This window comes from Phocoena phocoena, chromosome 8 (genome assembly GCF_963924675.1).
Source record: "Phocoena phocoena chromosome 8, mPhoPho1.1, whole genome shotgun sequence".
Taxonomy (NCBI): Eukaryota; Metazoa; Chordata; class Mammalia; order Artiodactyla; family Phocoenidae; genus Phocoena; species Phocoena phocoena.
Genome location: NC_089226.1, coordinates 58,204,362 through 58,228,968, shown reverse-complemented (window position 1 = coordinate 58,228,968; position 24,607 = coordinate 58,204,362). Strand labels below are relative to the sequence as shown.

General features: G+C 35.8%; 1 protein-coding gene across 1 annotated transcript in view; it reads left to right on the top strand.

The window, feature by feature from the left end:
• Positions 1–24,607, top strand: part of PPME1 (protein phosphatase methylesterase 1) — a 73,752-nt gene that overhangs the window by 22,072 nt on the left and 27,073 nt on the right. The window contains 4 exon segments of the mRNA XM_065882381.1: positions 12,295–12,388; positions 13,105–13,197; positions 22,966–23,023; positions 23,475–23,526. Coding sequence (XP_065738453.1) covers positions 12,295–12,388; positions 13,105–13,197; positions 22,966–23,023; positions 23,475–23,526 — 297 coding nt within the window.

Sequence of the window (24,607 nt, the reverse complement as noted above, 5' to 3'; positions counted from 1 at the left end):
GCTCCCAATTCAGGGGGCCCAGGTTCGGTCCCTGGTCAGGGAACTAGATCCCACATGCATGCCACAACCAAGGAGCCAGCGAGCCGCAACTAAGGAGCCCGCCGGTGGCAACTAAGACTTGGCACAACCAAATAAATAAATTAATTTAATTAAAATTTTTAAAAAGCTAGTAACAATGTGATTACTGAATACTATTTAAGACTTATTCAGTTGTTTTTTTCCCTTAAAGTATATCCCACCAGAGATACATAGTCAAATAATTATGTTTTAAAGTCACTTGGAATAATTGTTAGTATACCATTAGGTTAATTTGTTCCCTTTTTTGTTGTTGGTGGTGATTGGTTTTTACAAACTTTTAAACATATTTGTAAAACAAAAGTAAAATTATTTACATGACTCCAAAATTGGAACTATAATAGTGTATTCAGAAAAGTATAGCATCTGTCCTTTTTCCCTCTGGTACCCTACAGATTAGCTATTTTCATTATTTTTTGTTTAATCCTTCCACTTAAAAAAAGGTTTATATATTTATGTCCCCTTCTTTCTTAGATAAAAGATAACATATATACCATTCTGCTTTACTTTTTTTTTTTTAATTTATTTATTTAATTTTGGCTGCATTAGGTCTTTGTTGCTGTGTGCGGGCTTTCTCTAGTTGAGGTGAGCGGGGGTTACTCTTCACTGCGGTGCATGGGCTTCTCATTGCAGTAGTTTCTCTTGTTGCAGAGCATGGGCTCTAGGTGCGCGGGCTTCAGTAGTTGTGGATTGTGGACTCTAGAGTGCAGGCTCCATAGTTGTGGCGTACAGGCTTAGTTGCTCCGCGGCATGAACCAGGGCTTGAACCCGTGTCCCCTACATTGGCAGGTGGATTCTTAACCACTATGCCACCAGGGAAGTCCCTGCATATTACTTTTTAAAATTTAATATATCCTGATCACTCCTTAACAGTATATAAAGATTTCTTATTCTTTTTTATTTTCTGCAGCTGCATAGAACTCTATTGTGTGAATATAACACAGTTTATTCAACCAGTTTCCCCATTGATGGATGTTGGGTTCTTTTTATCGTTTTCTATTTCAAATAGTACTGAAATGAACAAATTAATGTGTACAGCATTTTGGGGAGTAGGGACTGATTTTAACATAATTGTCTTTAACGTTGTGTACTTTTACCATAATATGGTAATTCTCTTAAAATCTTGTGTTTTGTTGACCTTCAGGAATCTGTGATTGGTAGTTTCAGTTATGAAAACTTCAGCTACTACTCTTCAAACCTTTATCTGTTCTCTAATTTCCTGTTATAACTCTGATTTGACATATGTAAAACGTATTTCTGTTTCCTGCATATCTCTTAACTTCTTCCATATTTTTCATCTTTTGTTTTTATGTTGCATTCTAGATGTATCCAGATATATCTGAACAGATGTATTAGTTTACCTTTCTCCTTAGCTGTTAAACTGATCATTTTCTTTTTAATTCTATTCTTTTCATTTTAGAAGTTGTATTTGTTTCAAGTTTCTATTATTTTTTAAACACATGAAACAGTTATTTTATATTCTACCATATAATTTCAATATATGAAGCCTTTATACATCTGTTTCCTCACATGTTTTATGGTTTTTGACTGTGAGATGGTCATGTGCTTTGGAACTTTATCTGTGTGAGTTCTTGGTCCTGGAATGAAGGTTGATTCCTTCAGAGAGGATTTGCCTTTGTTTCTGTTGGGTTCCTGAGGTCACTGCTGGTCTGGGTTCACTTTAAATTCTCAACTTGAAACTTATTCGAATATTTAAGTGTATGAATTTAGCTAAAATCAGTTTAAGAGTTGTCTGTGGTTACAGTTTCATCAGAGAAAGACTTTTTATTTTTTTTTCTCTCTTCTCTCATTCATACAATGCCAAGTTTCAAGACATGTATTTTTTTTTTTTCTTTTAGCCCTGAGATTAGAGTAGAGAGCAGAGCATTACTATTTTACCCTTTCACTGACGATATGATCCTTTGAGATCTCAGCTTTATGGGAAAAATAACTTCTACTGGCCTTTCCTCCAAGGATTCCCACCTTGTGCTTTGTGTCTTGTTCTGTGTGCCCCAGGAAACCCCCAAACCTCAGGTTCAGCTGGTCGGCAAATGCCATTAAGATAAAAGCCAGCTTTAATGGACTGAATGCCTCTCTGAGTTCCCATCTTCACTTAACTTTTGGCCTCAGTATTCCATATTCCTTACTTTCTTGCCAGCCTCATTTAAAAAGAAGGAATGAATATAAGACCATTTATTTATTTATTTTCTTTTGGCTGCACAGCTTGTGGGATCTTAGTTCCCTGACCAGGGATTGAACCTGGGCTACGACAGTGAAAGTGCCAAGTCCTAACCACTGGACCGCCAGGGAATTCCCTATGTATATTTAAAAAATATAATCAGTATAATTATATAAATATGATCTTATATATAATTATTTTTATATATTCATATATTTTTATACACACATACATATAATTTTAGCCAACATTTCCCAAGTTGGATCTACCAAGGCGCCTAGTTATCGATGATGGAAACAGCCCCTGACAAAATTTCTATACCAGAAAAAGCTGTCAGTCAAGTGTAAAAATGGGTAACAGCATTTCCTGACATGCAGAGTTTCAAAATTAATCCCTCTTTCTCAGAAAGCTAATGGAGGATGTGTTCCATCAAATGAGAGAGTGTATCATGCTTCCCTCGTGGCACAGTGGTTAAGAATCCGCCTGCCAATGCAGGGGACACAGGTTTGAGCCCTGGTCCGGGAAGATTCCACATGCCGTGGAGCAATTAAGCCCGTGTGCCACAACTACTGAGCCTGCGCACCACAACTGCTGAGCCTGCGTACCACAACTGCTGAAGCTTGCATGCCTAGAGCCCGTGCTCCGCAACAAGAGAAGCCACTGCAGTGAGAAGCCCGCGCACCACAACGAAGAGTAGCCCCTGCTCGCCACAACTAGAGAAAGCCTGCACGCAGCAACAAAGACCCAACACAGCCAAAAATAGAATTAAAAAAAAAAAGAGTGCATCAAGAAAAATGTGGGATATGGGAATCAGGGATTCAACGCAGAAGAAAGGCAAGGGGAATTCAGTTCCAGGATGATGATGAAATGACAGGAATTCATTCTTTCCAGAGAGCAAGCAGTCTCATTTGGAGCAGATGAGTAGACGGTGCCAGAGAAGGGAGTTTCCAAAGAAAAAAATGAACCTGATAGATCATTTAATGTGGTTGACCATATTAAGAGAAGTTTTATAGATTTCTCAAATTATAAATTTATATAAATTTTATAGATTTATAAATTTCTCTTAAATTAAAAAATGTTTAATTATGAAATATAAAGAAAAGTTTAAAAAATATGTACAGTTTAAAGAAGAATAAAATAAATTCCCATGTATTCACCACCTAGCTTATGACATAGAAGCTTTTTTTTAATTAAAAAAAATTTTTTTAACATCTTTATTGGAGTATAATTGCTTTACAATGTTGTGTTAGTTTCTTTGTCAGCACTTTAGAAGCTCATTGCCTCTCCACAAGAGCATTTCCCCTCTCCACAGCCTTGAATTGCATGTTTATCATTCCCTTGCTTTTCTTTATATTTTTACCACCTATTCATAAAAACATATTATTTAGTTTTGCCTGTTTTTGAACTTTATTACTAATGGAATCATACTGCATTTATTCTTCTGTGCTTATATCTTTTTCCAAATATACTTTTGAGATTCATCCATGTTATTGCATGTAATTCTAGCACATCCATTTTCACATCAGTGCCATATTCAACTGTCTGAATATATCACAATTTGTATATTCCACTGATAGTGAACATTTAGCTTGCTTGTTATTCTTTGCTTTTATGGAAATGCTTCTGTGAACATCCTTTTATGTGTATCTTAGTACTTAAGTACAGGCATTTCTCTGTAAACTGAAACTGCTAGATTGAAGGACACCTGTTCAGTTTTACCAGGTGATGCCTCACTGTTTTCCAAACAGTTTTCCCCATTTACACTCCCACCAGCAGTGGATGACAGTTCCATCTGATCCGTATCCTCCCCAGGATGTGGTAATGTTTGGCTTCTTATATTTTGTCAACATGCTGGGTGTGAAATTATACCTTACTGTGATTTAAAATTTTATGTCTTTTGGAGTGAGTCAATTTTCCTGGTCTCTCCCCTATATACATGTTGTTAAAGTTTGATTTTCTCCTGTTTTTAAAAAAATTATGTCTCTTGACTATGAATGAAATTGGGAACCTTTTAATGTGTCTATAGGCTATTTGTGTTTCCTCTTTTGTGAAATGCCTATTAATGTCTTTTGTCTATTAAAAGGTTTGGGGAAGCAATTAGTGATAGTTTAATAGAAACCTCAGTAAACAAAATAAAAGACAGTTATTCTGGACAAAAGTTTTACAAGAAAGAAAATATCAGTAAGTGTGTGGCTTAGCTATGAACAGTGTTTCTGTAATAACTAACACTTTATGAAGTACTTATATGCCTGCTTGTAAATCACATTTCAGAGCTTACAGTTGAGGAAATTAAGGCAGAAATAACTTGCTAATAATGGTCACAAAGCTTATAATTATTGGAAATAAAATTTAACCTGAGGTAATCTGTACATAGCCATACTGTAAAAATATATATAGTGTTTTTTTAGTTAATTAAATTTATTTATTTATTTTTGGCTGCGTTGGGTCTTTGTTGCTGCATGTGGGCTTTCTCTAGTTCTGGCGAGCGGGGGCTACTCTTTGTTGCGGTGCACGGGCTTCTCCTTGCAGTGGCTTCTCTTGTTGCAGAGCACTGGCTCTAGGCGCGCGGGCTTCAGTAGTTGTGGCATGTGGGCTTAGTATTGTGGCTTGTGGGCTCTGGAGCACAGGCTCAGTAGTTGTGGCACACGGGCTTAGTTGCTCTGCGGCACGTGGGATCTTCCCGGATCAGGGCTCGAACCCATGTCCCCTGCATTGGCAGGCAGATTCTTAACCACTGCACCACCAGGGAAGTCTCTATAGTTTGTGGTGTTATTTTCTTTGGCTGCATTGGGTCTTTGTTGCTGCACGGGCTTTGTTTAGTTGCGGCAAGTGGGGGCTACTCTTCATTGTGGTACGCGGGCTTCTCATTGCAGTGGCTTTTCTTGTTGCAGAGCATGGGCTGTAGGCGTGCGGGCTTCAGTAGTTGTGGCACGAGGGCTCAGTAGCTGTGGCTCGCGGGCTCTAGAGTGCAGGCTCAGTAGTTGTGGTATACGGGCTTTGTTGCTCCGTGGCATGTGGGATCTTCCCAGACCAGGGCTCAAACCCTTATTCCCTGCTTTGGCAGGCGGATTCTTAACCACTGCGCCACCAGTGGAGCCCAGTCCTTATAGTTTTAATAAATAGTTTTAATTTTGGTGAAATCCAACTCCTAAATCTTCTCTTTTATCATTTCTGCTTTTGGTGTTGTATCTAAGAAATTGTTGCTTAACCCAAGATCACAATATTTACCCCTGTGTTTTCTTCTTAGAGTTTTATAGTTTTAGCTCTTAATTTAGGTTTGTGATCCACTTTGATTTAATTATGTATATAGTAAGAGGAAAAGGGTCTAGATTCTCATACTTCTGCATGAATACTTTTGCAGTTGTCCTGACTTCATTTGTTGGAAGGACTGTTCTTTCCCCAGTGAATTGTCTTGGCCCCTTTGTTGAACCACTATTGATGTAAAGGTTAGAGTTTATTTCTGGACTTTGAATTCTGTTCAGTTAATCTGTATGTCTACTCTCATGCTTGTACTACAGTCTTGATTAGTGTAGCTTTGTAATGTCCCATTTCCTTTCATTGGAAGCCTTATCAGGATTCAGTAAGGAGGATTCTGTTTATTAACCTCAAAGCATAATAATAATAGTAATAATAATAAGACACCAAGCTAAGTACTTTATGCACATTAGCTTATTTCATACTGTCAACAGATAATCATCAGTGTGTCAGGCTTTGAGAGTACACTGGTGAACAAATGGAGAACATTCTTGCTCTCATGGATCTCAAACAGTAGCAAATTAGGTGGAGTGAGTGAAAGATAATAACAAATACAGGAACACACTAATTTTAGGCAATGACTAGTTGTATGACAAAAATAGAACAGGCTACTTTGAGGGTAACCAAAGGATAAGAAGACTACTTTAATCCTCATAACAAAGCGTGTAAAACTGATGCTATAACCCTATCTGACATGAAGAAACTCAGGCCTGGAGAAGTTAAGTGACTTGCCCAAGATCACACAGTTAATAAAGGCAGAAATGGGATATGAAAACAAATCTTTAGTCTCTAGCAAATGGAAAATTAATTTATATTTAGAAAGTTTTAAGGGTGGAGTAGCCCCTCATTCTTTTCTTCCTCTTTAAAAATTTTCCTCTTTCTGCTGGAAATAGATTGTTAAGGTTCATATATAGGCCAAGGGTTCTTTTTTTAAAAATTTTCTTGAAGTATAGTTGATTTACAGTGTTGTGTTAATTTCTGCTGTACAGCAGTCACTCAATTATAAATATATATATATTTTTTCATATTCTTTTCCATTATGGTTTATCATGGGATATTGAATATAGTTCCCTGTACTATACAGTAGGACCTTGTTGTTTATCCGTCCTATATATACTAGTTTGCATCTGCTAATCCCAAACTCAAAATCCTTTTCTCCCCCAGGCCCCCACCCTTGACAACCACAAGTCTGTTCTCTATGTCTGTGAGTCTGTTTCTGTTTCATAGATATGTTCATTTGTGTTGTATTTTAGATTCCACGTATAAGTGATATCATATGGTATTTGTCTTTCTCTTTCTGACTTACTTTGCTTAGTATGATAATCTCTAGGTCCATCCATGTTGCTGCAAATGGCATTATTTCATTCCTTTTTATGGCCGAGTAATATTCCATTGTATATATGTACCACATCTTCTTTATCCATTCATCTGTCAAGGGACATTTAGGTTGTTTGCATGTCTTAACTATTGTAAATAGTGCTGCTGTGAGCATAGGGGTGCTTGTATCTTTTCATATTATAGTTTTGTCTGGGTATATGCCCAGGAGTGGGATTGCTAGATCATATGGCACCTCTATTTTTACTTTTCTGAGTAATTTCCATACTGTTTTACATAATGACTGTCCCAATTTACATTCCCAGCAGCAGTGTAAGAGGGTTCCCTTTCTCCACACCCTCTCCAGCATTTATTATTTGTAGACTTTTTAATGATGGCTATTCTGATTGGTGTGAGGTGGTACCTCATTGTAGTTTTAATTTGCTTTTCTCTAATAATTAGCAATGATGAGCATCTTTTTTCATGTTAGGCCAAGGGTTCTTAATTTGAGATTCATAGATGGGTTTCTTGAAGCCAGGAAATTGTATACGAAATATATGTGTATGAATTTTTTTCTAGAGTGAGGGCTCATCACTCATCAGATTCTGAACAGGGTCTATGAGAATAGCAAAGGGTCCATAAACACACTTGATTCACATGGTTTAGGTAGAAGCCATATTTCCTGTGTGTCTCTTATAGTACTACTTTGTTCCTTGGCTGCCGAACTCCTTCCTCTGGTAGCAGGAGATGGGAGGAAATGATACATTTATTTTGTTAGGTTTGAAATAAACTTTTTTCTGACATCAAAAATTTTGTATACATTTACCTCCCAAAGTAGATTTTTATTATTTTTTTAATAATTTTTTTTTCTTATTTTTATTTATTTATTTGGTCGTGTTGGGTCTTAAGTTGCAGCCGGCAGGCTTGTTAGTTGTGGCACACAGGCTCCTTAGTTGTGGCACGTGAACTCTTAGTTGCAGCATGCATGTGGGGTCTAGTTGCCTGAACAGGGGTTGAACCTGGGCCCCCTGCATTGGGAGCACTGAGTTTTAACCACTGTGTCACCAGCAAAGTCCCCCAAAGTAGATTTTTATTTATAAATTGTTGGACTTAGTAATTCATCTATTAGTTCAGAACTTTAGAATGACTTTGATTCTACTGTCAGTCATCTTCCATATCTTGAACATTCCTGAGATTTGTTGATTGCCTTTTTGAAAGTTCTTTCTGTGTTTTCCTCCTCTTAAATTCCATTGTCAGTCTATACTCCCATCTTTTCCTACCCAGGTTATTACAACATATTGTTTTCCAGAACCAAGTCCATCTTGTACCTCTCACCACATTGATATTTCTGAAATACTTTAATCTGTGCATTTTATTGGCTGCTCATTTTCTACAATACCATTCAAACCCTATCTGGCTTTTGGGACCCTAACACACAAATAACAGAAAAAGATCATATATTTTGTACTTTATTATTATTCTTTCTCCACTATTTGCTTTTACTTGTATCAGCTCTTAGTTTTCAAAACTGCTGTACTTATTCCCACCTTATTGCATTTATTTTTTTACTTTGTTTTTTAATAGTACCCCCATGACGGGCATCATACCGGGTACTTATTTGTGCCCTTCTCTCTCCCTGAAATGTCTGCCTTACCCCTCCCTATTTCTCTGCTTCCATCATCAGTCCAAATTCTGTTTGTCCTTTAGTGTATAGCTTAAATATTATTTTTTCTTTGAAGTCTCTATTTCCCAAGCTGAAAGTAATCTTTATTCCCTCTGAACATTCACAGCACTTTAGCTGTACCTCTTAGGCTATTTACAGTATTTATCTGTACATTATGTTAGATATTTAGGTATTTGATATTAGCTTCTTGAGAGCAGAGGCATTGTCTCACTAGTTTTATGGTAATCCCAGCATCTCCTACCACCCCACCTCAGTCACAAGCCTGATACATATAATAGGTTCTTGGTGAATAAATCCTTATTTTTAAAGTATAACTTAACCTTGTTATGCTTTTGAAAGTTCTTATTTCAGAATTCTTTCATTATGAGTCCATGGAGAAAAAAGTCAGTAATTAATTCATTTAAAACAATTATAAGTAGGGAATTCCCTGGCGGTCCAGTGGTTAGGACTCAACGCTTCCCCTGCCGTGGCCCGGGTTCAGCCCCTTGTTGGGAACTAAGATCCTGCAAGCCACGTGGCGTGGCTAAATAAATAAGTAAATAATAAAATAAAAAATTATAACTAAAAAGAGCCTACACAGGCTGTAATGACCATAAAGTAGCTAGGCATAAAAGAATAAGAAACTATTTTTTAAAAGAACCAAAACTTCAACTCTAAAATACAGAGTATTCTTTCTGACTAGAATATAAAGATTCATATTCTACTTCTTATCTAACCTTGTGCAAAATTTCCTGAAGTCATGGAGTATATAAACAATTATGTGTTCAAATGCAGATGTTAGGAGTATGCCAGAAAGATCTCTGTGGGAGTAGGAGCAACATTTTGAGGTATAGATTATTGGCTTTTTAACTAAATGGGAATTACTCATATGTTGTATAAGTTGGGTAGTCCCTGAAAATTTATTTTTTAAATGAAGATTAGAAGTGGAGGCTGTTTTCCTAGGAATGATTTCTGATGGTAGGAAGTAATTTTTCTTTAACTAGTGCCTGGCCAACTTGGAAAGTTTCTGTGGCCTTGGCAAAATCAGTCATATTTAGACTCTGAAAAGGAAACCTCTGATAATATGCCCTACATAAAGCCTTATTACTTTTCAGAAGTATAAATGAGAGAGTGAGAGACAAAAAAAATCTGAGAATTAATGTAGCATTGGAGTAAAGAACAGAGACTTTGAAGAGTGATGGAACTGGATTTGCGTCCTGTAGAACCTTTGGCAAGTTGCTTTGTATCTCTAAATCTGTTGTTTAATCTGAGAAATGGGGATAAAAACAACTCAAAGTTTTGTCAGAATTAAATAGAATCATGCCTGTAAATTGGCACAGTGACTCACTGTTGCGTACAGTAAATGTTAGGTAATATTACTACGATATCCTAGCTCTAGACATCAAAATTTCATGCATGGATTCTTAGAATCTATTATAATAGGTTTGGCATGCTATGTTATGATTGTTATATGTACTCAAATTTTAGTATATGCATAGATGAGTTTGTGAGTGACTGATAAGTAGAATTAAGAGTTCTGCTTTTAGAATGAAATTCTGCCATTTGTAGCAATGTGGATGAACCTAGAGAATATTATGCTTAGTGAAATGTCAGACAAAGACAAATACTGTATGGTATCACTTATATATGGAATCTAAAAAATAATACAAATGAATGTATATGCAAGATAGACTCACAGATATAGAAAACAAACTAGTGGTTACCAAAGGGGAGCAGGAAGGGGGAGGGACAAATTAGGCATATGGGATTAACAGATACAAACTACTGTGTATAAAATAGGTAAGCAAAAAGGATATATTGTATAGCACAGGGAATTATGGCCATTATTTTGTAATAACTTATAATGAAGTATAATCTGCAAAAATTCTGAATCATTATGCTGTACACCTGAAACTAATGTAATATTGTAAATCAACTATACTTCAATAAAAATAAATAAATAACTGAAAAAAAAATAGGTCTGCTTTTAGTTTTGCAGTAGGAATTCAAGTGCAACCAGTAAACCAAAAAATAGGTCTAGGCTAAAGTTGTAGTTTACTTCCACAGAGGGACTTTTTCTATCAGAAGATAGGTTTACCCATTTACTGAGCAACTACCAAATGCCAGATGTATTAGATTATTTTAAAGGATATCTTATTTTACTTAGTCACTATAATCCAAGGCAGAATTTAGATAATTTGAATTTGCCCAAGTCCATACTGCGTTAGGAATTATAGGGAAATGGTATGAACTGTGAGGAATTTGAACTCCTCTCTCACTCCAAATCATATATTCTACCTTTGTATTTCTAGCATCTCTCTCTCAACTTGGGGAACTTTAAAAATTATCAGTACCTAGGCCACATCCCAGACCATTTAAATCAATTTCTAGAGGTGAGATCCAAACATCAGTATTTTTAAAAGCTCCCCAGGTGATTTTATTGTTACATGGATTGAGACCTACTGACCTGTTTCAATGCCTAGTAGAAGGTAGATATTCGATAAATACTTGACTGTTGAGAGAATACATTCCTTACTGCCCAGCGGCAGTAATTCTTTCCAGTATTATAGTCAACCTAGAGTGCTTTTGTATTAACTTAAGTTTTTAAAAGTAGCTTTGTATTATGCTTTGTACATATTCTCAATTCAGTCCCATAGCACATACAAGAAGTTGTCAGGCAGGAGTTAATGTTTTGCTGCTGATGGAATGCTAAATTTCCTACATTACTGGAAAGAATCTGTGTGGAAATAGAGGAAGACTCAGGGTTTCTTTCTTGTGTTCCATCCAAGGTTGAAGCCTTAGGTTGTAAACAGATATTTATCAATTATTTTTGTTTTGTTTCAAAATAGTTTAATATAATAATTTAAAATAACAATAATTTAAAATAATACATGGTTCAAAGATCAAAACATAGAAAGGGATGTACAATGAAAATTGTCCCTCTCACCTCCCAGTCATAGTTCCCCTCCCAGGTTACCATCAGTGTTATATCAGTATTCGTTCAGAGATATTCTAAATATATATAAGCAATTACATTTATGCATATTTCTCATTTTTACCCAAATGGTAGTATGTGCATCATGTTTCTTTGTTTACTTAACAGTGTATCTTATCCATAAATAAGGAATTTTATCAATATATAATCGCTTCCTTCTTTTTACAACAAAATATTATTTCTCTGTGTACCAAAATTTATTTTAATTAGTCACCTGTTGATATTTAGGTTATTTCCAATTTTTCTCTATTACAAGCAATGCTACATTGAATAGATAAGTCATTTCACTTCTGTGTGAGCTTCTCTTCAGATAAATGCCCAGAAATTCAAGGTATTGATACGGACAGTTTGCCTTCTATGAAGCTTGTATATTGATTGGTTGGGAAATGACAAAGAAGCATGAAAAAATGTGAAGGATTAAAGGTATGAGAAGCAATAGTGACCAAAAATTAATGTAGCAGGAACAATATTAAAGTGGATTGAGAGGATAGGAATGAGCCTATAGCCAAGAACAAGGTGAGAGAACTAGCAGGTTTTGTTGTGTGTATATACACACAATATATTTGTGATTAAAACATACTAATGAAAAAAAACATACTAATGAATTTCCTAAAATCCTAAAATTTTATACATATATGAGCTTTTAGAAACAGTTTAATGTAATACTTTGTGTATGAAAACTCTTCATATCTTTACGAGAAAATATCTTGCTATTTTCATTTCAGATTTACGTTTAATATTTGTTGATGAAGATTTTACCTTTTCATGCATAACTAATTTTTACTTGAAATCTCTCTCTTTTTTTTCCCTTAGCCCTGGAAGAAAGCGGGACTTTTCTCCTGTTCCGTGGAGTCAGTACTTTGAATCCATGGAAGATGTAGAAGTAGAGAATGAAACTGGCAAGGATATATCCTTTGTAAAATGGCTTATTCTTTAATAGGCTTATAACATTGTCTAAGAAGATTTGTGTAGTTTCTAAAATGTTCTTTATTCTTGCTGTTTATTTCATTTTCATTCTCTACCTGTTCCTTGTACAACATGGAATATTTCTTGTAAGACTGTGCCAATATCTTATTTGGCTATAATTGTCTCATGCATGGGGAAGGAATTAAGAATTAAATTCTTGAAACTGATATATCTTTTGAGGGCCCAGGTTTTGAGGGGAAGGTTTCATGAGTCAAGTGAGTTGAACTGGTCTAGCGTCTAGAAACCAGGGACTGTGTCCTCATTAGGGCAAAGGGAATAGTTTTTTTCCCTTTGAAAAAGTGGTGATGGGCATTCCCTGGCAGTCCAGTGGTTAGGACTCAGCCTTTTGACTGCAGAGGGCCTGGGTTCAGTCCCTGGTCAGGGAACTAAGATCCCACAAGCCGTGTGGTACAGTCAAAATAAAAAATAATAATTAAAAAAAAAAGTGGGAAAAAGAACGTGGTCATACTGGCTCCATGCCTCAAAAACAGGTTTGGTGTCTCAGAAACTTCTACTTAAGTGCCTCTTAGGTTTGGAAGTCTGCAGCTTTGCTTATAGCTTGGTCCTGACTGAGTTTTCTGATCCAGTCATTATGACTAAGTAATCAAAAACTTCAGTGAGCAAAAGCTTAGATATGTTATCTTTAACTATTCATACACTTTTCGAGTTTACAAGAGTGGCTCAGAGGGTCCAGTCCTACTTCTTCTGCATGGAGGAGGCCACTCTGCCCTTTCTTGGGCTGTGTTCACGGTAAGTAAGCAGTTGATAGTGGAAGTTAATGTTAGTTAGCACAATCATTATTTACTTGGGGATGAATTTGACTAGCCTAACTTTCTTCTGTGTTCATTCACTTAGCTTCATATAAGATGGTTAGGGATGTAAGTCGATTTCAAACATTTATCATCATAGGCCAAAATCATGTGTTCTTTAAACTAGAGGATTTTAACTGGAGTGAGCTTTAGCACATGAATTCTTCAGTTTATAAAATGTTCTATATATATTGCACTGGGATGAGGGGGATGGAACTCTCCAAAGTTGGGAACTGTGTCTCAGTGATTTAAGTAATGGATAAGCAGACAGTCTTTTTGGGTGCTTCGGTAGAGATAATGTCTGTCCTTTGTCTCCCTAATAGAGCCTGCTATAGTACTTAACACATCGAAATGCCCCATATATATTTGGAAAGTGTTCCTTCTTTTTTAAATAATGTTTATATTTTAATGGTACTAGTGAGCTACTAGGAAGTAATATTTGGTTGATGATACCCTGGTCTAGAGTACGGAATATGTGTCTCTGTGAGTACTGCCAGTTGTAGATCTTCCCAATATTCTTGACTCTGGGGTAGGGTAGCCCATATATAAGGGGAGATACTGTTGAAGAAGATACTGGCAACATTCCTATCTAAAATGAAATTGTCATCTCTTCTTGTGTGTATCAAGCAGATATACATATGTCTTCTACTTACCACTAGTGAGTCTGAAGGACAGAAAGTGGGAGCAAGTAAGAATGCAGCACTATATACCTGGAGCCAGATAGCTGTGGAGTTGAGGAGGGCCCTGAATATATCATTTCATTCCTGGCAGCAGGATTATTGGAATTAAGTATAAAGGTGCCTTCTCATGTCTTCTATTAGACCATGAATTCCTTGAGAACAGGGATAATGTCTTACTTCTTTTGTTTCCCAAATTCCTGAAACAGTTTTTGACACATAGGCACTTACTTAACCATTATTAAATTATTGAATGATTTGGCCCTTGTCTTGTTTGCTACTTCCTTTCTCTTACTGTGGAATGTAGCTGTATGATTTGCCTGTAAGTGCTAGACTCTTTCATGTCTCTAGACCTGTGTTATCTGGTAGAAATATAATGTGAGCCACACATGTAATTTTAAATTTCCTAGTAGGGACATTAAATAGATAAAAAGAAACATGTGAAATAATTTTTAATATATATTTTATTTTACCCATTGTACCCCAAATATTATAATTTCAACAGATAATCAATATAAAAATTACTGTTGAGATATTTCACATTATTTTTTATACTGTCTTTGAAATCCAGTGTGTATTTTATACTTATAACACATCTCAGTTTGGACTAGCCACATTTCAAGTCCTTAGTAGCATGGCTTTAGTCATTTACATCCCTCAATTAGATTGTGAGTTTTTTTGGAGGCAAAACCAGAGTTTATTTATTCTGGGAACATATTGTATACTCAAGGAATGTTTTTTGAGTGAACAGGTAACAGCAACATGTGCCTGTTCCTAATTTAGCAACTATAGTATCAATAGTAAACACTTAAAAAGTAGTGAAAATCAGGGCTTCCCTGGTGGCGCAGTGGTTGAGAGTCCGCCTGCCGATGCAGGGGACATGGGTTCGTGCCCCGCTCCGGGAAGATCCCACATGCCGCGGAGCGGCTGGGACCCCGGAGCCTGTGCTCCGCAATGGGAGAGGCCACAATAGTGAGAGGCCCACGTACCACAAAAAAAAAAAAAAAAGTAGTGAAAATCAGCCTTCAGTCCTTTTCAGTTTTGGTACCTCTGAAGGACCTGGGACCAACCAAGTATGAACTGATTGAAGCCAAGAATTGGATCTGTAGTATCTGCTGATTCCTGTTTCTTTTCCCAGTTAATTCAGTTCATGTTAGCAAATATTTATGAATGTATTCTGTATTTCAGGTTTTGTGCTGGGTTACTAAGGACAGAGAAATGAGAGTTCACTCTTTAATAAGATCAGCCAATCAGCAAATACTTAAACCACTACTTTGTGCCAGGCATTATGCTAGGTGCTATAGATACATTGGAGAATTAAATGTATCTTCTTGTTGTTGTTTTTTTTTTGCGGTACACGGGCCTCTCACTGCTGTGGCCTCTCCCGTTGCGGAGCAACAGGCTCCGGACACGCAGGCCCAGCGGCCACGGCCCACAGGCCCAGCCGCTCCGCGGCACGCGGGATCCTCCCGGACCGGGGCACAAACCCGTGTCCCCTGCATTGGCAGGCGGACTCCCAACCACTGCACCACCAGGGAAGCCCCTCTTGTTTTTATATGATGTTTTAAGTCTATTGGGGAAAATAGGAAAAATGGAGATAACATATATATATATAGATAATATAGCAAAAATTTTAAGAAGCTTTTATCTCAGACTGGGATTTGAATCTCAACACAACTTAATCTATCATGCTTTAGTTTCTTAATTTGTAAAATGGATATAATACTACCTAGTTAATAGAGTGGTTATGAGACTGAACAAAAGATATGAGGTTCTTAAAGTGCTTGACTCAAGCACTCAGTTGTCAGGACTGCCCTGGTGGTCCAGTGGTTAAGAATCCGCCTTCCAATGCAGGGGAAGCAGGTTAGATCCCTGGTCAGGGAACTAAGATCCCACATGCCACAGGGCAACTAAGCCCACGCACTCTGGAGCCAGCATGCCACAACTAAGACCCGACACAGCCAAATAAATAAATATTTTTTTTAAAAAAGCACTCAGTTGTTAGATGAGTTTATAGCATCTATGTACAAGATACAAAAGTAATAGAGGAGGGAATTATTAACTCTGATGATGGTTGAGGGGGGAGATTAAAGAAAGTTTCATAAGAGAAGGGACATCTGGGCTTTAAAGACTGAATAGAAATTAGATTAGTAGAGAGGCATTTCAAGGAGAGATGAGTACAAAGGCAGTGAAGAGTGTAACAGTGAAGTATGTTTTGGAAGTTATAAGTAGCTCGAGTATAAAGTATAAGGGTAGGGAGCAGGGAAAGAGGTGACTAGAGAGATCACAGGAACAAAATTATGGGGGGGCCTTGTATGCCTGGCTAGGGAATTGCACCCCTATCCTTTAGTTCAGGGTAATAGAGGGAGCTATTTTTAAACACAAAACTTCTCCTGTCCATAAACTTATTTTAGGCATGTCAGAATTAGAGAAGGGGTATCAAAAGTCTGATTTGCATGAAACAATTGCAAACACACCGAGATTGTAAAGTTCTGGGAAACTGAGCATTATGATACACATCTACCTACTTGTGTAATTGAGTATCGCTGTTTTAGGCAATGGGAAGTCATTGAAGAGCTTTAGAATAATCAGGATGCTAGTGTAGATGATGGGTTGGGCAGGAGACATAAATGGAGACAGAGACTAGTTAAAAGGCTGTCTCTTATTAATTCTAAATATTTGATATCTTATGGAATGTTAGTTTCTTTTCCCAAGGAGAAAGTTTAATTAAAATTTTTCACCACGTAAAAGTACTACTTAGAGTAGTACTGTTTTAAGTTACCCAATTCATTTGTGAAGGTAACATCAGTCTAATACCAAAACCAGGCAAAGACTGCAAGAAAACTGTGAGCCAATTTCGGTTATAAAATAGATGCAAAATCCTAAATAAAATAACAGCAGATCAACTCCAGTAGTGTAGTAAAATAGTAATACATTGACCAACTAGGTTTTATCCCAGGAATGTGAGAATGGTCCAGCATTAGAAAATCTATCAGTGTAATTAATCTCTCGCCTCATTTGATACGAAAAAAGGACTTGATCAAGTACAACACCCAGTATGTTGAAAACTCTTGGCAATTAGGAATAGATGAAAAACTTTAACTTTATTAAGTTTATATACCAGAAAATTACATAAATATACCTAGTGGTAAAACAGACACTTTTAAAGTCAGAGACAAGATAGGGGTGCTATTTTCAACAGTATACTGGAGCTTCTAGCCAAACAATAAAACAAGAAGGAAAAATGAGTTTTAAAGTTTTGAAAAGAGTGAGAACTGTCATTACTTGTAAATACTGTCTCTCTAGAAAACCAAAGAAAATCAACTGGCAAACTACTAGTGAAGCCATAGTTTACAAAGTAAATACAAAAAAATCTACTTTTCCTAAATATTAGCAGTTACTGGATTTGGAAATATAAGAGGAAAAATTATTCTATCCATAAAAGTGACAAAACTATAAAATAACTGGGAATAAGTCTTATTTGTTTTAACTTATAAGACATTTATGGAGGAAACAGTACAGAAGAATATAAAGGAAAACCTGAATAGAGAAATAAATCATGTTCCTGTATGAATCTAACTCCCCTAAATCTCAATGGGATTTTTCATGAGACTCTAAAATTCACACAGAATAAATGCCCAGTGATTTCTGAGATAATTTTGAAAAAGAGCAAGAGGGAAGGGACTTGCCCTCTCATATATCAGAACATATTCTAAAACTCTATCAATAGTATGGTTATTGGCAGAAAGAATCAAGAAATAGGCCCATGTTTAAAAATAAGTTAATATAAAAAAACCCAAATGGATTAAACTACTGAATTTAAAAAACAAACTGTAAGAATATTCATGTATGATCTTGGAGCAGCCAGAAGAAGAAAAAGCCATAAAAGAAAGGTTGATAAATTCAACTTTGCCAAAATGAAAAACTCCTAGACAAGATATCTTAAAATTAAAACACAAGCTATGTGCTAAGTAAAAAGTATTTGAAATACGTGCAATATGAATAACAGACAAAGGGTTAACAGTTTCATTATATTAAAAAAAACTACCAGGACTTCCCTGATGGTCCAGTGGTTAAGAATCCGCCTTCCAATGCAGGGGACATGGGTTTGATCCCTGGTTGGGGAACTAAGATCCCACACGCTGTGGGGCAACTAAGCCTGTGCGCTCTAGAGCTCGCGTGCCACAAGTAGAGAGCCCACGAGTCCACGTGCTCTGGAGCCCACATGCTGCAACTACTGTGCCTGCGTGCTCTGGAGCCTGTGTGCCACAACTAGAGAGAAGCCCGTGCATCGCAATGAAGAGCCTGCGCACCGCAACGAAGACTCCACACAGCCAAATAAATAAACATTAAAAAAAAAACAACTCCCAAAAAGCAGTAAGAAAAAGATAATCCGGTAGAAAAATGAGCAAGAGATACGAAGTGGTAGTTCACAGAAGAGGGAATATAAATAACTGATAAACTTATAAAAATGGGTCTACCTTACTATTTTTTTAACGTTTTTATTGGAGTATAATTGCTTTACTATGGTGTGTTAGTTTCTGCTTTATAACAAATGGTGTGTTAGTTTCTGCTTTATAACAAATATAACATATATCCCCATATCTCTACCTTACTATTAATGAGTAAAATATAAACTAAAATAAAAGAATACCACTTTTCACTTATCAGATTAGCCAACATTATAAAGTTTGAGGATTTTATGTGTCTGTGAGGATACCTATTTCTCCACACCTTCACCAATACCTCTCAGAACCTGTTTTGTCAGCAACAAAATTTGGGCTAATATTTTCCCAGCCTACTTCTCAGGGAGATAATTTAGTGAGATAATAAAGTGGTACAGAATACCCAGATCTAACTTCCAGTCTTGACTCTTATTCTCTACTCTAGAGCTAGGCTAAACTTTGTACCTTAGAATCACTTGGGGAACTCTAAAATGCGTTGATATCCTGGACCCCTACCCAGATCACTTAAATCAGAATTTCTGGTGGGTTAGTACCTGGGTAGCAGTATTTCCTGAAGCTCCTTATGTGATTCTGTTATGCAGCCAGGGTTGTGAACCACCTGGAATCAGGCTGTTCAGACTTTAATTTTGGCCTCACCACTTATTAGCTGTTTGTCCCTGGGCAAGTTACCAAACCTCTGTGTAAAATGTTCTCACTTGTAACATGATGAAAATTGTATCTAAATAAAAGAGTTGTGAGGAGAAAGTTAGATAATTCATTTGAAGCAATTAGATTGGTGCCTGATACATAGTAAGATTTAATAAAAATTACATTCTACTGTTGTTGCTGTTATTACTAACACCACAACTTCTATTGAGAAAATGGTTGGATAAGTCTAGTTCTTAAATAGCTGCTTTTTACTCAACCATTCCAGAAGTGGCAGAGTTGTACTATTTGAAGCGAGATCTAGAGGCATAGACATGCTCTCACAATTTTTCATTATCTATAAAATGTATTACTTTCTGAATTTACTTTGCTCATTCATTGATTACTAGTCTTCCTCCACCAAACTAGAATGTAAACGTCATGAGAGCAGGAACATTGACTGTCTTTTTCATACTGTAACCCCATTACTCAATTGGTGCCAGACTTTTAGCAGATGTACTTTAGATTTGTTAAATAAGTGAGTGAAAAATCTGTTTTTAGTATTATTGTCAGTGTTTTCTGACAGACACATAAGATTTTGAATTCTTGCTTTCAATTTAAAATTGGAATTGACATTTACTGCCTTCAAATGAATATTTTGTTGCTGTTTTGTGGACCTAGTTTTACCTTTCTTTTTTAAAGTACAGCAATCAGGCAAATTTGACACTATCTTTGCCACTTAATTTTATTTCCAAAATACAGATTTGTTTTTGGCATTTAAAGCTTTAGTACCACCATAATGCATTGAATAACTCCTGTAAATTAGCTTTCAGGAGCAAATAGCAAAGTATATTAGAATTTTAGTCCTTTGTTCTCTTTAAAGATATTCATTAGTTAGAGTAATGGAAGTAGAACCAGACTTGATTTTCTAGGTGATTTTTAAAATATGATTAAATACACTAACAATGAATTATCTGGGAAAGAAATAAAGAAAACAATCCCATTTACAATAGCATCAGAAAATAAAATGCTTAGGAATAAATTTAACCGAGGAGGTGAAAGATCTGTACATTGAAAATTATAAGACATTGATGAAAGAAATTGAAGAAGACACAAACAAATAGATAGCCCATGTTCATGGATCATGAGAATTAATATTGTTAAAATGTCTGTACTACACAAAGCCATCTACAGATTCAATGCAATCCCCTTCAAAATTCCAATGACATTTTTCACAGAAATAGAAAAAACAATCCTAAAATTTCTGTGGAACAACAAAAGACCCCAGGTAGCCAAAGCAATCCTGAGAAAGAACAAAGCTAGAGACAACACAATTCCTGATCTCAAACTTTATTACAAAGTTATAGTAGTCAAAATAATATTGTACTGGCATGAAAATAGAAACATAGGCCAATGGAACAGAATTGAAACCTCAGGAATAAACCCACACATATACAATCAACTAATAATTGACAAGGGATCCAAGAAGACTCAATGAGGAAAAGATAATCTCTAAAATAAATGGTGTTGGGAAAACTGAATAACTCCATGCAGAAGAATGAAATTAGACCCCTATCTTACATCACTCACAAAAATTACTTTGAAATGGATTAAAAACTTAAATGTAAGACCTGAACCTATAAAACTACTGAAAGAAAACAAGGAGAAAGCCCTGTGGCAGTGATTTTTGGATATGGCACCAAAAGTGCAAGCAACAAAAGCAATAATAAACAAGTTGGGACTACATCAAACTAAAAAGCTTCTGCACAGAAAAAAAAGAAAGAAAAAAAAAAAGTCAGCAAAATAAAAATGCAGCCTACAGAATGGGAGAAAATATTTGCAGACCATTTATCTGATAAGGGATTAATATCCAAAATATATAAGGGACTCATACAATTCAATAGCAAAAAAAACCAATCCAATTTAAAAGTGGACAAAAGACTTGAATAGACATTTTTCCAAAGAAGACATACAAATGGCAACCAGGTGCATGAAAAGATAGTCACTATCACTAATCATCAGGAAAATGCAAATCAAAACCACAATGAGATATCACCTCACACCTATTAAAATGGCTATTAAAAAGGCAAGAAACAAGTGTTGATGAGCCTGTAGAGAAAAAGGAACCCTTCTGCACTGTTGATGGGAATGTAAATTGGTATAGCCAAACTATGGAAAACAGTATGGAGTTTCTTCAAAAAATTAAAAATAGTACTCCCGTAAGATCCAGCAATTCCACTTCTGTATATCTGCAAGAAATGAAAAAATGATCTTGAAGAGATAGCTGCACCTCCATGTTCACAGCAATGTCATTTGCAATAACCACAACATGGAAACAACCTAAGCATCAATCAGTGGATGAATGGATAAAGAAAATGTCACACACACACACACATAGAGGGATATTCAGCCATGAAAAAGGGAATCCTGCCTTTTGCAATAACATGGAGGACCTTCAGGGCATTATGATAGGTGAAATAAGATAGAGAAAGACAAATATTGTGGAATCTAAAATGTATACGTGGAATCTAAAAATGCTGAATTCATGAAATAGAGATAAGAATGGTGGTTGTCAAGGGCTGGGAGGTGAGGGAAATGGGGAGATGTCGGTGAAAGGGTACAAACTCCCAGCTATAAGATGAATTAGTTCTGGGGATCTAATGTACAGGATGGTGACTGTAATTAATTATACAGTATTAATACTTGAAAGTTGTTAAGAGAGTAGATCTTAAATGTTGTGTCCCCCCCCCCCACACACACACAAATGGTAATTATGTGAGGGGATGGAGATTATTGTGGTAACCATTTTGCATTATACACATATATCAAATTATCCCATTGAACACCTTAAACTTACATATGTTATAAATCAATAATATTTTGACAGAGCTGGGGAAAATGATCATAGGAAATATCCAAAGAGATGACATATGGATGGCAAATCAGAGGAGTTTTTTCTCCTCTCTTATTAATTTTCTAAATTTTCAACATTTTTATGATGAACATTTATATTCAAAATATGTTTTAATCAGTTAAAAATAAAATGAGGGGAAAATGTGATTTAAGAGTTCTGATTTGTTTTATGGTATACATTGACTGTTATGTTAGTAACTTACCTTGATTCTGGTCTTATTTTTGTTACTAGTTGCATGACCCTGAGCAAATAATTTCCTTTCTCTTGACTTCAGTTTCCTCATTCATAAAATGTAAGAGTTAGCCTAGATAGTTTTCCTATCTTATTCTTAAAAGTTAAAAAAGTGTTGATGACATTTACTAACACCAATTGTGATATATTATTGTCAAAGAAACTAGTTCATTTGAGGAAGAAGATCCTCAATTATTTCAGGCTTGTTTAAACCTCTGAAATTATACTTCCTCATGATATTATGATTTCTTTTTCAATATATTTTTATTTAACTGGTACAAACTTATGTGTATTCCTGCTCTGTCTTAAGTGAATCTTTGGTAGATTTCATGACTTGTGCTGCTTTCAAGGTTATTTCATGATCTGAGTGTCACATTTGTGTGATATCCTGAGCCTAGATATAAACTGACTCATGGTCCTTATCTAGAGAATTTCCCTTCCAGATTAGGGAAAAGATAACCAGTGAGTATGGATGAAAATCATAAGTAATAGTAAAGCTCAGAGGGTCATTGTATAAAGGTGCTTATTCTGTTTTATGAAAAGCTAGGAAGAGTTAAGTTTTAAAGAGGGATTTAGGTGGAGAAAGCCATATTTTGAAGTTGGGATATAACCAGAATATGCACACAAAAAGCAGAGAATCATAATTTTTAAAATTTTGCTTTAAAGTGGAAAGTCTCTTGATTCTCTTGATCCTTGAATTCTGATAGCAGTTCATCTGACAAAGTTACATTGGTAATGGGGAAAGATTTGCTAACCCAGATGTATCTGAATACTTTTCCTTTTCCTCTTCCTCCTAGGCAGCAATCATTAGTAGGGTTCAATGTAGGATTGTGGCTTTGGATCTTCGAGGTCATGGTGAGTGAAGTTCTTAATTAGTCACTGACTCAATGATATATTTGCCAAGCCCTTTGAATAGTGTTAAATATTACAGATTTCATTGTGGCCTGGGCTGTTCCATTTGTGCATTTAGAGGGAAGTCCTAGCTTTCAGTTTTCATAAATATTTTTATACACACACATATATATATATATTGTTGTTTAGCTAAGAAAATGTCCACTAACGTAACCAAATTCTGATGCTGGTGATGTATGAGGAATGTGGAAAAATCTTTGCTACTGTAATTATCCTTCTTCAGATGGCCAACTATAAAGATACGTCTGTAACAGAAAATCCTTGCTATGCCCATCATATACCATTATAAAATTCCCATTTCATTATCCCAAGGTGAGATTTTTTGAAAGCAAATACTCTTGCTTTTATGATTTATCTTCATGGGAATTTTATTTTTTAAATATTTTCTTTTTAGGTGAAACAAAAGTCAAAAATTCTGAAGACCTGTCTGCAGAAACCATGGCAAAGTAAGTAATCTAATACTGTTTATACAATCACCTGGCTTCCATTACTATTATAAATAATAGTATATCTTTATCGCTCTCCTGGTGAGATTGTTGAACAACAAATAACACAGAGAAAATTTTACTTCTTTTCTCTATATCTGGTGTTTCTTTACTATTTAATATTGAAAGAAACCTCCATCTTCCTTGGTATATTCAATGTGATGGTCATCACTTAAAGCATTTGAAAATTCTTCAAGGCACAGTTTAGTTTGTGTTGGCTTTTGAAAAGTTTTCTTCTGTTGACAGAGTTGAATAGAATCTGAATATCTATTGGGGACCCATGCTTGAAAAGTAGTTGTATGCAAAGGGCTCTGTAAGACGTTAAGATATCCTGCCCACATTCTTTGTCAAGCGTTATAGTAAGACAAAAACAGGGAGTTAAAGAATAACTGATTATACCCTGGGCCTCAAAGTAAAAGATGAGTATAGCACATGCAGTGGCTCTCAAACCTGGCCACTCATCAGAATCATCTGAGAAGTGATTGAAGTACAGATGATTTGGCCCTACCCCAGACCTATTGAATTAGTGCTTCTACCAGTGGGTCTGGGCATTTAGATTTTGATAAATTTCTATAAAGGAATCTGTTGCAGCCAGTCCCATGACTGGTGTTTGGAGACCACTATTCTATATTGTAAACAGGATTTTTCCAACTACCCTGCTTTTAATACATACTCTCTCATGTGCTTAATGCATGCTCTCTCAAGTGTATTTTTGGCACCAAAAATATCTTGTCCCTTTTTACTTTAGCAGCTTTAATCCATGAGTAAACTATGCTTCCTTCAGAACCCAAAGTCATGTGACCATAATTGTATTGTTATAGTAGGTGTTATTTATGTATTGTATAGTAGGTGCTATTTATGTGCTTCATTAAGTGTAAATTAAACATTTGTTAAGGATAAATTATTTTAATTAGTCTGTAGTGTAAATATTATCACTTTTTTGCCAATGAGGAAACTGGCTCAGATGGGTTGAATAACTGCATGAGGTCCCACAGTTAATAGACTAGAATTGTGATCATTCAACCATAGTGCTTGGCAGAGA